The 12,198-nt window shown below is 30.7% G+C and overlaps 3 protein-coding genes across 7 annotated transcripts in view; 1 reads left to right on the top strand and 2 right to left on the bottom strand.

Moving 5' to 3' along the window:
* LOC145966040 (ubiquitin carboxyl-terminal hydrolase 48) overlaps window positions 1-6,926 on the bottom strand; it is a 56,666-nt gene extending 49,740 nt beyond the window's left edge. For 2 of the 3 annotated variants that reach the window (XR_014436954.1, XM_083089725.1), the window contains exons 1-11: window positions 6,797-6,926; window positions 5,901-6,036; window positions 5,587-5,790; window positions 5,183-5,509; window positions 4,767-5,003; window positions 4,444-4,694; window positions 3,794-4,347; window positions 3,604-3,705; window positions 3,119-3,522; window positions 2,669-3,020; window positions 2,406-2,590 (exon numbers count right to left, since the gene is read on the bottom strand). Coding sequence is in view for 2 of the 3 variants with exons in the window: in XM_083089725.1 (XP_082945851.1) it covers window positions 2,406-2,590; window positions 2,669-3,020; window positions 3,119-3,522; window positions 3,604-3,705; window positions 3,794-4,347; window positions 4,444-4,694; window positions 4,767-5,003; window positions 5,183-5,509; window positions 5,587-5,790; window positions 5,901-6,034 (2,750 nt within the window). In the remaining variant the exon portion in view is untranslated. Of the gene's footprint in view, window positions 1-2,405; window positions 2,591-2,668; window positions 3,021-3,118; window positions 3,523-3,603; window positions 3,706-3,793; window positions 4,348-4,443; window positions 4,695-4,766; window positions 5,004-5,102; window positions 5,510-5,586; window positions 5,791-5,900; window positions 6,037-6,796 lie in introns of those variants that run through there. The other variant, XM_083089726.1, reaches the window with a different exon arrangement.
* On the top strand, window positions 6,484-8,741 carry LOC145966044 (gamma-glutamylcyclotransferase-like). Of its 2 annotated transcripts, none has more exons than XM_083089733.1 (5): window positions 6,484-6,619; window positions 6,762-7,401; window positions 7,832-8,130; window positions 8,202-8,306; window positions 8,503-8,741. In XM_083089733.1, the coding sequence occupies exons 2-5, from the start codon at window positions 7,297-7,299 to the stop codon at window positions 8,522-8,524; spliced, it is 531 nt and encodes a 176-aa protein (XP_082945859.1). In that variant the 5' UTR covers window positions 6,484-6,619; window positions 6,762-7,296; the 3' UTR covers window positions 8,525-8,741. The 2 variants fall into 2 exon arrangements, with proteins under 2 accessions (XP_082945859.1, XP_082945858.1); XM_083089732.1 differs by having other exon boundaries at window positions 6,484-6,677.
* On the bottom strand, window positions 8,328-12,172 carry Leurs-m (Leucyl-tRNA synthetase, mitochondrial). 2 transcript variants are annotated; one of them, XM_083089727.1, is made up of 8 exons: window positions 11,937-12,172; window positions 11,455-11,659; window positions 10,906-11,299; window positions 9,956-10,839; window positions 9,511-9,864; window positions 9,164-9,404; window positions 8,833-9,070; window positions 8,328-8,660 (listed from the first exon to the last, which is right to left on the bottom strand). In XM_083089727.1, the coding sequence occupies exons 1-8, from the start codon at window positions 12,039-12,041 to the stop codon at window positions 8,424-8,426; spliced, it is 2,658 nt and encodes an 885-aa protein (XP_082945853.1). In that variant the 5' UTR covers window positions 12,042-12,172; the 3' UTR covers window positions 8,328-8,423. The 2 variants fall into 2 exon arrangements, with proteins under 2 accessions (XP_082945853.1, XP_082945854.1); XM_083089728.1 differs by lacking the exon at window positions 11,937-12,172 and having other exon boundaries at window positions 10,906-11,349; window positions 11,455-11,592.
* Window positions 12,173-12,198: the final 26 nt, after the last annotated feature.

The following is a 12,198-nucleotide window of genomic DNA, read 5'->3' as shown; positions in this document are numbered from 1 at the left end:
TATATCTTATCTGAGATACATATTCATATGTTTTATCTAATCTACATCTAGACTTTTTCAAGTTATCTACGCGCAACACTGATTTTACGTATCTAAGTAACACACAGAAAAGTGTATATATGTATATATATATCTTCTTTGTTACTCATAATTACTTGTTTAACATGGGAATTCGAGCACTTATTTCGAGGTTTTCATACCCCTACATATGTATACCGAAATCGCGTGTGACACGACAAACGTAATCCGCGAGAAGGGTTGATCCCGGTTTAGCTCACACACCGCTGAATCCACGAGATTTAAGCCCCGGCGAATTTGAATCTGTCAATCCGAAGTGTCCAGCTAGCGTGTCGTACTGCGCGAGAGAATGTATAATATGGGAGCGTTTACAGATAATGCCGTCCTGGATGTTAAAAGATCTTTTTTCATTGTCAGAAAGATCTCATTCGTATCCATGAGACCGCGTTCGAAGAAATTCGTTACTAAATCTACTAATAATACATTTATTTAGAAGAGAAATATTTTTTGTTGAAAAAAAGGCTAAAAATGTTAATTAAATATAATTAAATTAAAATTAAATTAAATAATTTTTAAAACCCTCGTTTTTCATGATTATTAAAAAATCCAAAAGGTTATGACAAGAAAATTCGATTTACTATCGCCAAAACAAATTTTAGCGTAAGATAAAGTTTTTTTATCTTCAACTTATATTTAATCGATATTTAATCGTAAAGCTAAAAAATTCGTATAAAATAAAATAAAATAATATATTTTAAAATTATCATGAAATATGTGTAATGAAAGTAAAAGTATATTAATAAAATATATTAAATTTGCCTACATTTAATTAATATACGGATTTGATTAACAACGAATAGAAAGAAAAAAGCTGAAATTCATTTTTTCCGAGCACATATATTTTGAGTACAGAATGTTTTTCGATAACGAAGTGCGTAGATTAGAGGGGGGGATAGATACCAGAAAAGTAGAAACTCGAAGAAGATCGAGCGAGAGTCCAAATTGCATTTACGGTCTTGACCGTGGAAGAAGGCGAAACGATATTAAGACACCGGTGGCCCTTCGTCGGGGTCGATGTATCATTTGCCGGCGGGTCGTTAAGCGGTTTCAATTAGTTTTCCCGTACAGGTCTTCCTCCGCACCCACACGAGCAAGAGGAGGGAACCCACCGCCGCCCAGCTTAATCGCGCGGTCCAGTTTTTTCTCATAATTAGGAAAAGCTCGTTAATACATCCCGGATATCTATCCTCCCGTTCACCCTCCCTTTCCGCATTTACGACGACCAATTTTGATCATCGAGGTTGACGAGTTCAAGAACGAGAATTTGCCTTCCGTTATCGTATCGATTAAAGTAAAAATCTAATATTAACTTTATGCCCAAAAGTAAATTTAATCTAATTTAGAACATATATTAAATTAAAAATAAATAATTAGTGTATATAATATATATAAATATAAATTATATATATTAATTAAACTGCAATTCGATATATAAATAAAATTGCAATTAAACTTGCAATTTGTACTTGGAGATATATTTTCTAATTAATATTAAATAAAATTAATATTAAATTAAGAAAAATTAATATTAAATTAAGATTGAATTAATATTAATAATTAATATTAAATTAAGAAATAATAAATTTGTCTTTATTTTTTTCTTTGCATTCAAAGAATGCTTTTTCAATAGTACAAATTGGCATCTCTCGAGTGCAAAAGTTATTAACCCCTTCGTTAGTTTTATTTTTATTTTATTGACGAATTGTATTACTTGTACTTAATCAATATCTTTTTTCGCAGCACACACATTCAAGTTTTTTTAATAAATAATGTATGTTACCATATGCTTTATTCACTGATGCTATTCTAAATGTGATAATTGTTACGAGATAATTGTTACTGTATATTACTTTTTTTCTTTAGCCGGGACTGACGAAGAATAAGAGAGAATGGCGGGAAATAGGAGAAAATTAAAATTGTGCGTCGATGTGCGAGATGTTCGAGACAACTAGTGCCATCTTAATCACACTGCACGAATGTACATACGTAGAATTTCATATATAGTTAATTACCGACAAGGATAATTTACTGTGAAAGGTTACCAACATACAAGAGAAATATTAATTAAGAAAAAAAGTTTAATATTTTAAATTTTTAACAAGATTTTATAATCAAAACTCTCCGTCTGAAACTATACAGTACGTGTATCATATGGCCATAAAATTTTATTTCTTTTTCTTTAAACAATAAACTTCATATGTGCGATTCAATCAATTATGGACGAAAAATTATTACATAATTTTACCCAAAAAAATGTAATTATGAACTTTTTCATTACATGACGTTTTCATTGTTGACATGATAAAAGATATAATATAGGTACTCACCGAATGAAGGAACGCCAACTATCCAAAAAGCCTTTTTCCACAATATAGAATAATCTGTTTGGATCGTCGCACTTCAAAATTTCATTTCTATTCTTTCCATAATATAAGTCGGTAAGTTCATCTTTTTGCTGCTTCGCCTTTATCTTGTCATCTTTCTTCGCTTTTTGTGCATTTTCCATTCTCTCCTGATACATTAACAAATATAATAGATATATTTAAAAAAAATTTAAGCTTGTTTTACACAAAAATAAAATTTTACAAACCTCACAGATTGCACAAGATGACGATCCAATAGAATATTCTTTCGAGTCTGGAAAATATTTTCGAAGAATTAACCAAGCTTCTTGAGGTATCACTCTTCTACTGGAATCTGCTGTTTTAAGAGAATTATGTTCGCAGAGTAGGTCTTCATTGAAATTTATAATTTCATTTTCTTCGTTTTCCTCAACTTCTTTCGGACAATCATTGCCATCTTTGTCTACATTTTTACTCTCCTCCTGTGGAACATCCTGACAATCGTCCATTTCTTGTTCCATGTCTTCTTGAAACGCTTCTATAGCTAATTTTCGCCACCATCGTAATGAATTGGTACCAATTATATAGCTTGTTTCAGAACTAAAACAATAAAAATGTCATAATTATTATGAATATTAATGTTATTATTATTTTTTTACTATGACAAACTGTAATTTTGAATTTCAATTAATACTTACGGTTCTTTAAATGTGCGAACTAGCTCACTGACTTCTTTATAATCTCGTTCGAGTGTTAGTTTGAAACGCAATAATTTGCATCGTCTTTTTACGCAAATTTCGCATAAAGATGTTTGATCTAATCGCGGTCCTCCTCGATATTTATCATAAAGTATTTCAGCAGCTATTGCCGGTATGCATTTCGCACGACTAACTTTCAATGGATCGAGTCGAAAATGCGAGCACATTAGAGTGGAATTATCGATTGGAGGAACACTGTCTACAATGGAATGTCCATTTAACCATTTTGACAGCCAGTCAGTTGGTATCCAATAATATTCGTCCCAGCATGTCGTTGATTGAATTATGTTATATATATCTATCACGAGTTGCCGTTTGAAATTTTGATCTTCAATTTCTTTTTGCTGAAAAAGAAAACGAATAATGTAGGAAAAATAATGAGCATAAAAAACTTGCTAATTCTAAAATTAGTTATAGTCTCTTACCTTCTCTTGTTGCGCTGCTAACAAACTCAATTCATGCTTAACATTTTCTTGCCTGACAAGTTCACGCATTGTGTTACTTACTTGCCAATTCTCAAATTCGATCTGTAGACATGAAAATGTATTTATTTAATCGAAAATATTACAAAATATATTAAAGCATCTAAAAAATTTATTTTTATAAGAAAATTACTTCTTCATAAAAATCTCGTTCTCCACAACTCATAGCTCTGTGTGCAGCACCATTCAGGCGTTTATAATCAAGTTTAACAACTTTTATAACTGGCTGTTTCAAGCATTCAATTTTATTCTGCATTTGTTGCGAGGTAGAATTAAGTTTATCTTTACATCCATTCGCATTAATAACAGTTTCTACAGTTTCAATTTTATCCGTAATAAGCATATCAGTCTTTTGAGATACCACAGTCTTATCGATTTCCATTTTATTTTCTGACTCTAAGTTTAATATCTTTTCAGAGTTTTCTTCTTGAGATAATCGTACATTTTCGATGTTGTCTTTCTGTTTTATTTCATCCAACATATCTGATTTATCTTTAACTGTAAGTCTTTCTAAGTAAACAGATTCATCGGAGGCATTCGACTCGGCATCAGATTTTTTCAATTTCATTTTCTTCATAGCATTTATTTGACAATCTGTAGTTAACTTTTTATAAACCAACATATAAGCTGTATTGGATGAGAGAAACCCTTTTGGAACGCGTCCTCGTTTTATTGGTTTCACATTATCTATACAAAAAGAAAAAAAAATATCTGACTTCTGTGTCTTTTCATGACATCAGAATTTATTGATTTTTTTTATTAAATTGTATAATATTTAATTACCATTTACACCATCCTCAATTCGTTTATTCTGCATTTTTTCCACTTTATCATCACTAAACTGGTACCACTCCCCACTTGAATTACATATATTTGCAATGTAATGTCCAGAATGAGCAGATGGACCTTTGTGACTCAATACTGCGACGAGATTATATAAATGAGTTTGAGGTTGGCATCTAACATATTCCGACATATCGAGATCTTCGGGAAACTGAATGTATGAATTTAACTTCTTTTTTTGTCCGGAATCTCTGTTATAGAAAATCGAGCTACTAATATCTAGCAAGTAAAAGTTATCATTTGCAGTAAAGTTCAAGACTTACCTATGAAAAACGAAACGCATTAGTTGAATGTTCAATGTTTCTGGGAGAGACTCCAATCGTATGAATCGTCTGGCATCCTTTTTGTCGCTGCAAGTGACGCAATGATATTGATTCGCACCTGTCAGCTGTTCTTCCGATAAATACTTGTCTATCGCCTCCTTCAAAGTTGCTGCCAGTTGTAAATCCAGTTCGTAGAATGTGGTGGATGTCGGATATTCGGTGCCGCACGTCGAACAACTGCACCAAACATAAAATTCTAATTATCTACTAAGAAGTCATTTCTCTCTGCCAGATCAGTTGGTCGCGCCAGTCACCGTAGCGAACAACGTGTCCTACCATGTTTTCATCGTCAAGATTCATCGGCATCATCATCGTTTAGGACAATTCTCATTTGTTTTCCACTTCAGAAAACCCACCAATTGATATAGCTGTATTTTCCCTGGGTCAGCCTCTGCAGCATCCGCTTCAGTTCTGAGTTTTGCTGTAGCTTTCCTTCAATATGGCACAGTAGCAGCTTGGAGAATTCCTGAGCGTCCTGCTGTGTTCTGGTATCCAGGGACAATGCGACAGCGAGATTCATTGGATCAAGAAGACTCCGATTTCCGAATTGCATCATTGCAAAAATATATTGCAATTGGCCGACTGCAGTTGCTGGATGGTAGGGTAGTCCTGTCTTCTTACTCTGGTACAATGTCTCCTTCTCCTCTGGATCTTCCGTAATATCCCATTTGTATATTATTCTCCTGTATTATAATTAAATCTATTAACAATAAATTACACATATACACAAAGATTCAGTTTCACATAATATATTACACACCTCATATCTTCGTTGTGAAACCACATTTGAATTAAACTATTGACATAACACGTAGCACCAAGATTCTTTAAACCGACGTACTGAGTTGGATCACGTAGCTCGGATAGAGAACTCTCTAGAGATACTATCTCAGCTGGTTGTGACTTCATATACTTTTCTTCTCCTAAACCTGTTAGACATTGAGGATTATTGGCACAATTACGTCTGAAACAATAACATAATGCGCTCTAATTAGAATACATATTTACAATAATATTAATATAATGATTACAATTAATACATTTTTCACACATGGAGAATCATTTTTGACTTACTTGCAATTTTTACAATTCTTTAATCCAATTCTATATGCAGTTTCTAAATGTATTTTTTCAATCTGTTCTGGACTAATGCTTTCTATCCATGCCCATGCTAACTTATCTAGATCAGTTTTTTTGGTCGGTGGCATATCTGCAACAAAATATATAGATTTAATTATATCATATTTAATTGAATAATTGTATAAATACACTGTGCATATACACAGTGCACTAAATACATGTTTATATGATAAATATATGATGATCAGTGACATTGATATTTTTTTCACATACTTTATATACAAATATTTATATGCGACAATATAATACAATAATACAATAATCATATCCTTTCATTAAATGCTAATTCAATGAATATATTACTGAAATAAATTTTATATAAAGTTGCACCTATATTAGCATAAGATATCAATTCCAAATATATCTAGAGGACTACAAATAAATCATTATATATTTATTAAGATTTTATTGTTATAAAAATAGAATGTTTTTTTGAAGATTCTAAAAGAATTGAAATTTATATTGTTTTCATGTGCCCATCAAAACATTCAATTAAAAGATAATTGAAAGTCGAAACGATATGACTGCATGTCCGAGTAATCTCGTAATTTTTCGCGCCACAACAAACGTCTCTTTATTCCGAAGAAACAAGAGTAAAGAGACGAGGTTTGAAGAATGATATTTTCTCGATAACGCGAGAAGAACGTTATCAAGTATGCAAATATCTCGGAGAGAAAAAAAATAAAATGACACATGAAGCAGCGAGTGCATGTACCTGCTCGCAGCACTTTTCCACACAATTTACAAGGTTATAAAAAGAGCTTGCGTTGTTATTCTAACAGTATTATTTTACAGATCATCGAAATCGCGCAATTTATGATATCACATACCGCTGCTTCGGATTCGTCGAGATGTATGATCCACACAAAACGATGAAACTGGGAGAAACAACGAAAAGCTTCACGAAAACCGACACACACTTCTTCGATCGTTCGTCGCCATATGCAATCAACTCGTATCAAAGCGCGCGTCAAATCAATCTCTAAAATTGCGACGTGATAGATCATTGTAATAGAAATCAGAAAATATATATATGCGCGGTAACCGGATGTGCGAGAAATATTAAGAAATATACCTGCTTTAAATGTTTTTCTTCGCACAAAGTTATATTTTTGACAATCACTATGCACACAAGATATCTTATCACTTGTAGATACACATTCATACATATATATATGTGTAAACCAGAGTAATACGATACATGTGACACTTCGTTTTAAATACTGAACGCTGAAGTAGTACAATTCTGTACAATTGAATGTGAGATGTGAGGTAGTGTGAGCCACTTTGTGCACCAAAATTTTAACTGAATTGAATAAATCTCTGCAAAATGACTTCCAAGTTTTTATATTTCGCTTACGGAAGTAATTTACTTGCTAAAAGGATACACTTAAGCAATCCAACTGCAGTCATGAAGAACATTGGTTATATAAAAGTAATTAACAAAGGATAAAGATGTATCCTTCTACTTGCTTTATATCTCTAAGTTTATATGTTATTGATTTTTATGGTATATGATCATAAAAAATCAGATATGTTTATATCTTATTTTAAAAGCTAGACAAAATCTCTAAAAAACTTTATATAAAATATAAGATTCTTTTTAGAATTAAATAAAAATATATTTTTAATAATTTACTGCAAAAATTACTGTAAAAATCTTCCAAGAGAAATTCAATTTTTCAAATTTCTAATCTTTAAAACTAAAAAACTTGAATATTGTAAATTTGTAATTTATATTATATAATATTTATCATATATATATATATATATATATATATATATATATATATATATATATGTATGTATGTATGTATGTATGTATATATGTATGTATGTATGTATAAAATATGTATTTTTATTAGAATTTTAGATTGGATTTTCAAAGATATTCTACACGATGGCATGGAGCATCGGCAACAATTGTAGAAACAGAAAATTCAGTTGTATGGGGTGTGATCTGGGAATTAGACAAGTGTAACTTGTCTACATTAGATTGTCAAGAAGGTGTTCAGGATAATATATATCATGTACTGTCAGTAAATGTTGAAACTCCTAATGGTACAATTCTAAACTGTAGAGTATACCAACAATGTACTAATCCAAAGGAATATATAAAACTAGCAGATCTTTCAATGGATAAGAGACCTTCACCATTATATCTGTATGTATATTTATAATTCGAAAACTTCATATCTTTCATATCTTTTACCGAAATTTTTATCTCAATTATAGAGATATAATATTGAAAGGGGCTCAAGAAAATAATCTTCCTGCTGATTACATAGAATTATTGAAAACTATACCACATAATGGATATGAAGGAAAATATGACATCAGGTATAAGCAAGTTGTGAATATTTTTTGTTAAAATGAATTTTATGTAATAAATAGTTTTAACTCTTATAATACAATATTAATATTTTATGTATATTAAGGAGAAAAGTATTATAATGTCTACCTGCTATCTGTAATAATAATATTCCTAATATCTTTTTTCTGTTTTTCCATCGTTATGTACAATGATGCATCGCAGCCTTTCTCTGATTGAAGATTGATTTCTACAATGTTTTTATCATCTGACTTCTTTTGATAATGTTGATCAAGAATCACATATTCCAATGCCATCTCTGCTGTCATTTTGTCTAATATGTGTCGGGGAATCTTTAGTTTTAAAAATTGTCTTTTGTTCATCTAAAAATATGTTATATATGGTGTAAATATGTGTCAAATTAAAAATTAAAAATAAAATTTAATACAAAAATTTATAAACAACTTTATGTGCAAAGTTTTATAAATATTCTCATTTTATATATATATTAATGTTTCAATACTAAAACATACACATATAATGATATATACTTACATAAACATTTAATACAAGTTTATAATCCATATCAATTTCTGGCCACTTTTGTTCGAGCACATCTTTGTCTAAGCTTACTTCATTATTATCTATAAGATGATGTTTCACAGAACAAAAATTAGCCCATAGCTCAGAGGCAAGGTGTGGTGCAAATGGCGCGAGCATTATAATTTGAACAGCTAATGCTCGTTCATATTCGCGACTTTTTCTCAAGCACTCTATGCTAACTTTTCGCAAACTATAATTATAAGTTCAAACTTATTCAATATACATTAAAGTATTGCAATTTATAATTTAAATATTTATATAAAATATATTACTGAATATTTACCTGTTTGTAAGACCTTGCATTCTAGATATTGCTATACTAAGCTGTTGTGTTTTTACTATGTTATGTGTTACATTTTTGAGAAAATAATTTCGACTGTCAAACATATATGCATTGTGTTCAACATATTTAGGATTAGTAGGTTCATTTTGAAGTTCTTCCAAAGATATACAGTCACGTTCACTTTTAAATTGTTTAACACTATTCCATATGCGATTTTGCCAATTCTTTATACCAGGAATAGCTGCAATATTGTATGAATGAATATATTAATATCTTTTAATATATTAATTACTATATATTATCCCAAAATCATGACTGTTGTAGCAGTTGATTTTCAAGATACTTACTATCTTCCGACCAATTCCTAGTAGATGTTGGTGCAACATCACCCAATATTAATAATCTAGTTGTATCTATTCCATATTTATGCAATAAGTTTAAAGGTTCAACTCCATTATGTTTTGATTTGGACATTTTTTCCCAGGTCATATAGACAAGTTCTCCAGACTTTGTCTTATATTGGTCTCCTTCCTTTATTATCTCATTCTCTGTCACATATTTGCCAGTACTTTTAGTTTTATATGTTTTACCCATTATTACTCCTTGTACAAGAAGCTGTCTAAATGGTTCTCTGCATGGTATAAGACCTTCTGAATGCAAGAAGTGACTCATAAACCTGGCATAATATAAGTGGAGTACAGCTAAAAAATATAAAAGTAAAGCATAAAATTTATAGATTAAGTTGGAATATAAATGTATTAAGTTTAATGATTAAAATTATTGCTATTGTACCATGTTCTTTTCCGCCTATATAAAGATCTACGGGAAAAGCTTCTTTAACTTTTTCTATCGCAAACATCTCCTTTGTATTTTTGGGATCTATAAATCTTAGAAAATACCAGCTACTATCCACAAAAGTGTCCATAGTATCGGCTTCCCTGGTCGCTTTTCCTCCACACTTGGGACATTCTGTCTGCAACCAATCTTTCGCATCTTGGATAGAAAATCCTTTATTCGACGATGAATGTATTATCTTTGGTAATGTTACAGGAAGTTGATCGCGAGGTACTGGTTGAACACCACAATTTGTACAATGAATAATAGGTATAGGTGTACCCCAATATCTTTGTCTAGAGATTAACCAATCTTGTAATCTCGAGCTTACTGGATATCCACCTATTCCCCATTCTCTAGCTTTCTGGACTATTTCAGATATCTTTTGTTGTTGCTGTTCATAGTTACGTATTGAATGTCGTGTAAATGGTATTCCAACTAACTCCGAAAATGTTAAATCGTCCATTGATGCCGAAGGTATACCTAAGCGGATATCTCTCCATGGTGGGTAAATCACTTTATCAGTGATAAAAATCGGCAACTCATCACCAGAAAATGGATTTATTATTTTTGCATTTAAACCTTTTATTCCGACGTCTATATCATATGTATATTCTTTACAATGTAATATACTTTGAGGAGATATAGCAACAAACTTTGCATGCTCTATAAATTCTGGCATATCGGTCCATAAATTTATTGTGTCTGGAAAGTCTGGAATTTCGGATATCATTTTAAAATCGATATTAATGCCGTTGCAATCACCTATCCAATGTTTCTGTAACTTTATGATATCTCTCCAGTCTTTCAAGTTTGGATCATCTAAACCCTCCATCAATGACCTGTAACAAGTCAAGTAAAATCAAATTGATTTTCCAAAATACCATATATAATGCTCTTAAACTTACTTTGCAAAAGCTGTTGTTTTAATAAACCATTGTTTTAATAATTTTTTTTCTACAATTGCACCAGATCTCCAAGATCGTTGATTTAAGTCTACCTGTTCTTCAGCTAATACAGTCTGATCGATAGGATCCCAATTAACATAAGCTTTTTTTTGATAGGCCAAACCTTTATCAAATAATTTTAGAAACAGATCCTGTGTCCATTTATAATAATCTGCATCACAAGTTGCAAATTCTCTCTCCCAATCAAAAGAATAATTCAGCTTTTTCAACTGGTCATGCATTATCTTTATATTTTCGCTTGTCCATACAGCAGGATCAATTTTTCTTTCAATAGCAGCATTTTCTGCTGGTAACCCAAAGGCATCCCAACCCATAGGATGAATCACATTTTTACCTGATAAGATTTATTAAGTTAATTATTTTAGTTGATACTTGTAATTTAATCTGAAAAAATTATTTATTATAAAATATACTAAAAAAATTTGCTTTTTTCTAATATGATATAAATCTTGTATAATAAAATAGATTTCTTGTACAAAATCTTCCTACCTTTGAGTCTATAAAATCGAGCTAAAACGTCACTTATTGTATAAACTCTAACATGACCCATATGCAAAGCACCAGATGGATATGGAAACATAGACAGAACATAAAATTTATCTTTTATGTCATTAGCATTGCATTTGTGAGAATTAACTTTATCTCTCCAATAATTTTCTATTTTTTGCCTTATCGACAATGTAAATTCTGTATGCTAAAAATCAGTGAATTATTAGATAAATAATATAATAATGTTTAAGCGAGATATACATTTTACAAAAGATAATTATTTTACTAAAATACATTTTCATTTCTATATATATATACATACGTGTGTGTATTTGTGTTGTATGGAATAGGGTTATATATATATTACAAACATGTATTATATTTATGTAAATAAAGCCAATGTGACGTAATTATTGTGGATGTGTATTTGTAAATTTGATATTTAAACAAAACAACGATAAATATTTAAATAAATATTATACCGATAACATATCGATTGCAGGCGATGATCGCTGAAGATTACTGAAAAATCTCCGCATCTTATATCGAGACATTATTCTCAGAGAACGTGACATATTTTGCATCATTACAGAATGTAATTTTTTCCGTATAAATAAAATAACATAGGACGATACTTGTTACATTAATTCAAGAGTTCAAGAGTATACATCTTATTGTACCATGTACGCTGCCATCTTTCTATACAACCCTAGATAAACTGACGTTTATAAGTTAGACTATAAA

The sequence above is a fragment of the Camponotus vicinus genome, unplaced genomic scaffold, assembly GCF_025532165.1.
Source record: "Camponotus vicinus isolate PSW18456_S1 unplaced genomic scaffold, iyCamVici1.0 SCAF_2, whole genome shotgun sequence".
Taxonomy (NCBI): Eukaryota; Metazoa; Arthropoda; class Insecta; order Hymenoptera; family Formicidae; genus Camponotus; species Camponotus vicinus.
The sequence above is the reverse complement of the archived record's forward strand: the minus strand, read 5'-3'. Positions and strand labels throughout refer to the sequence as shown.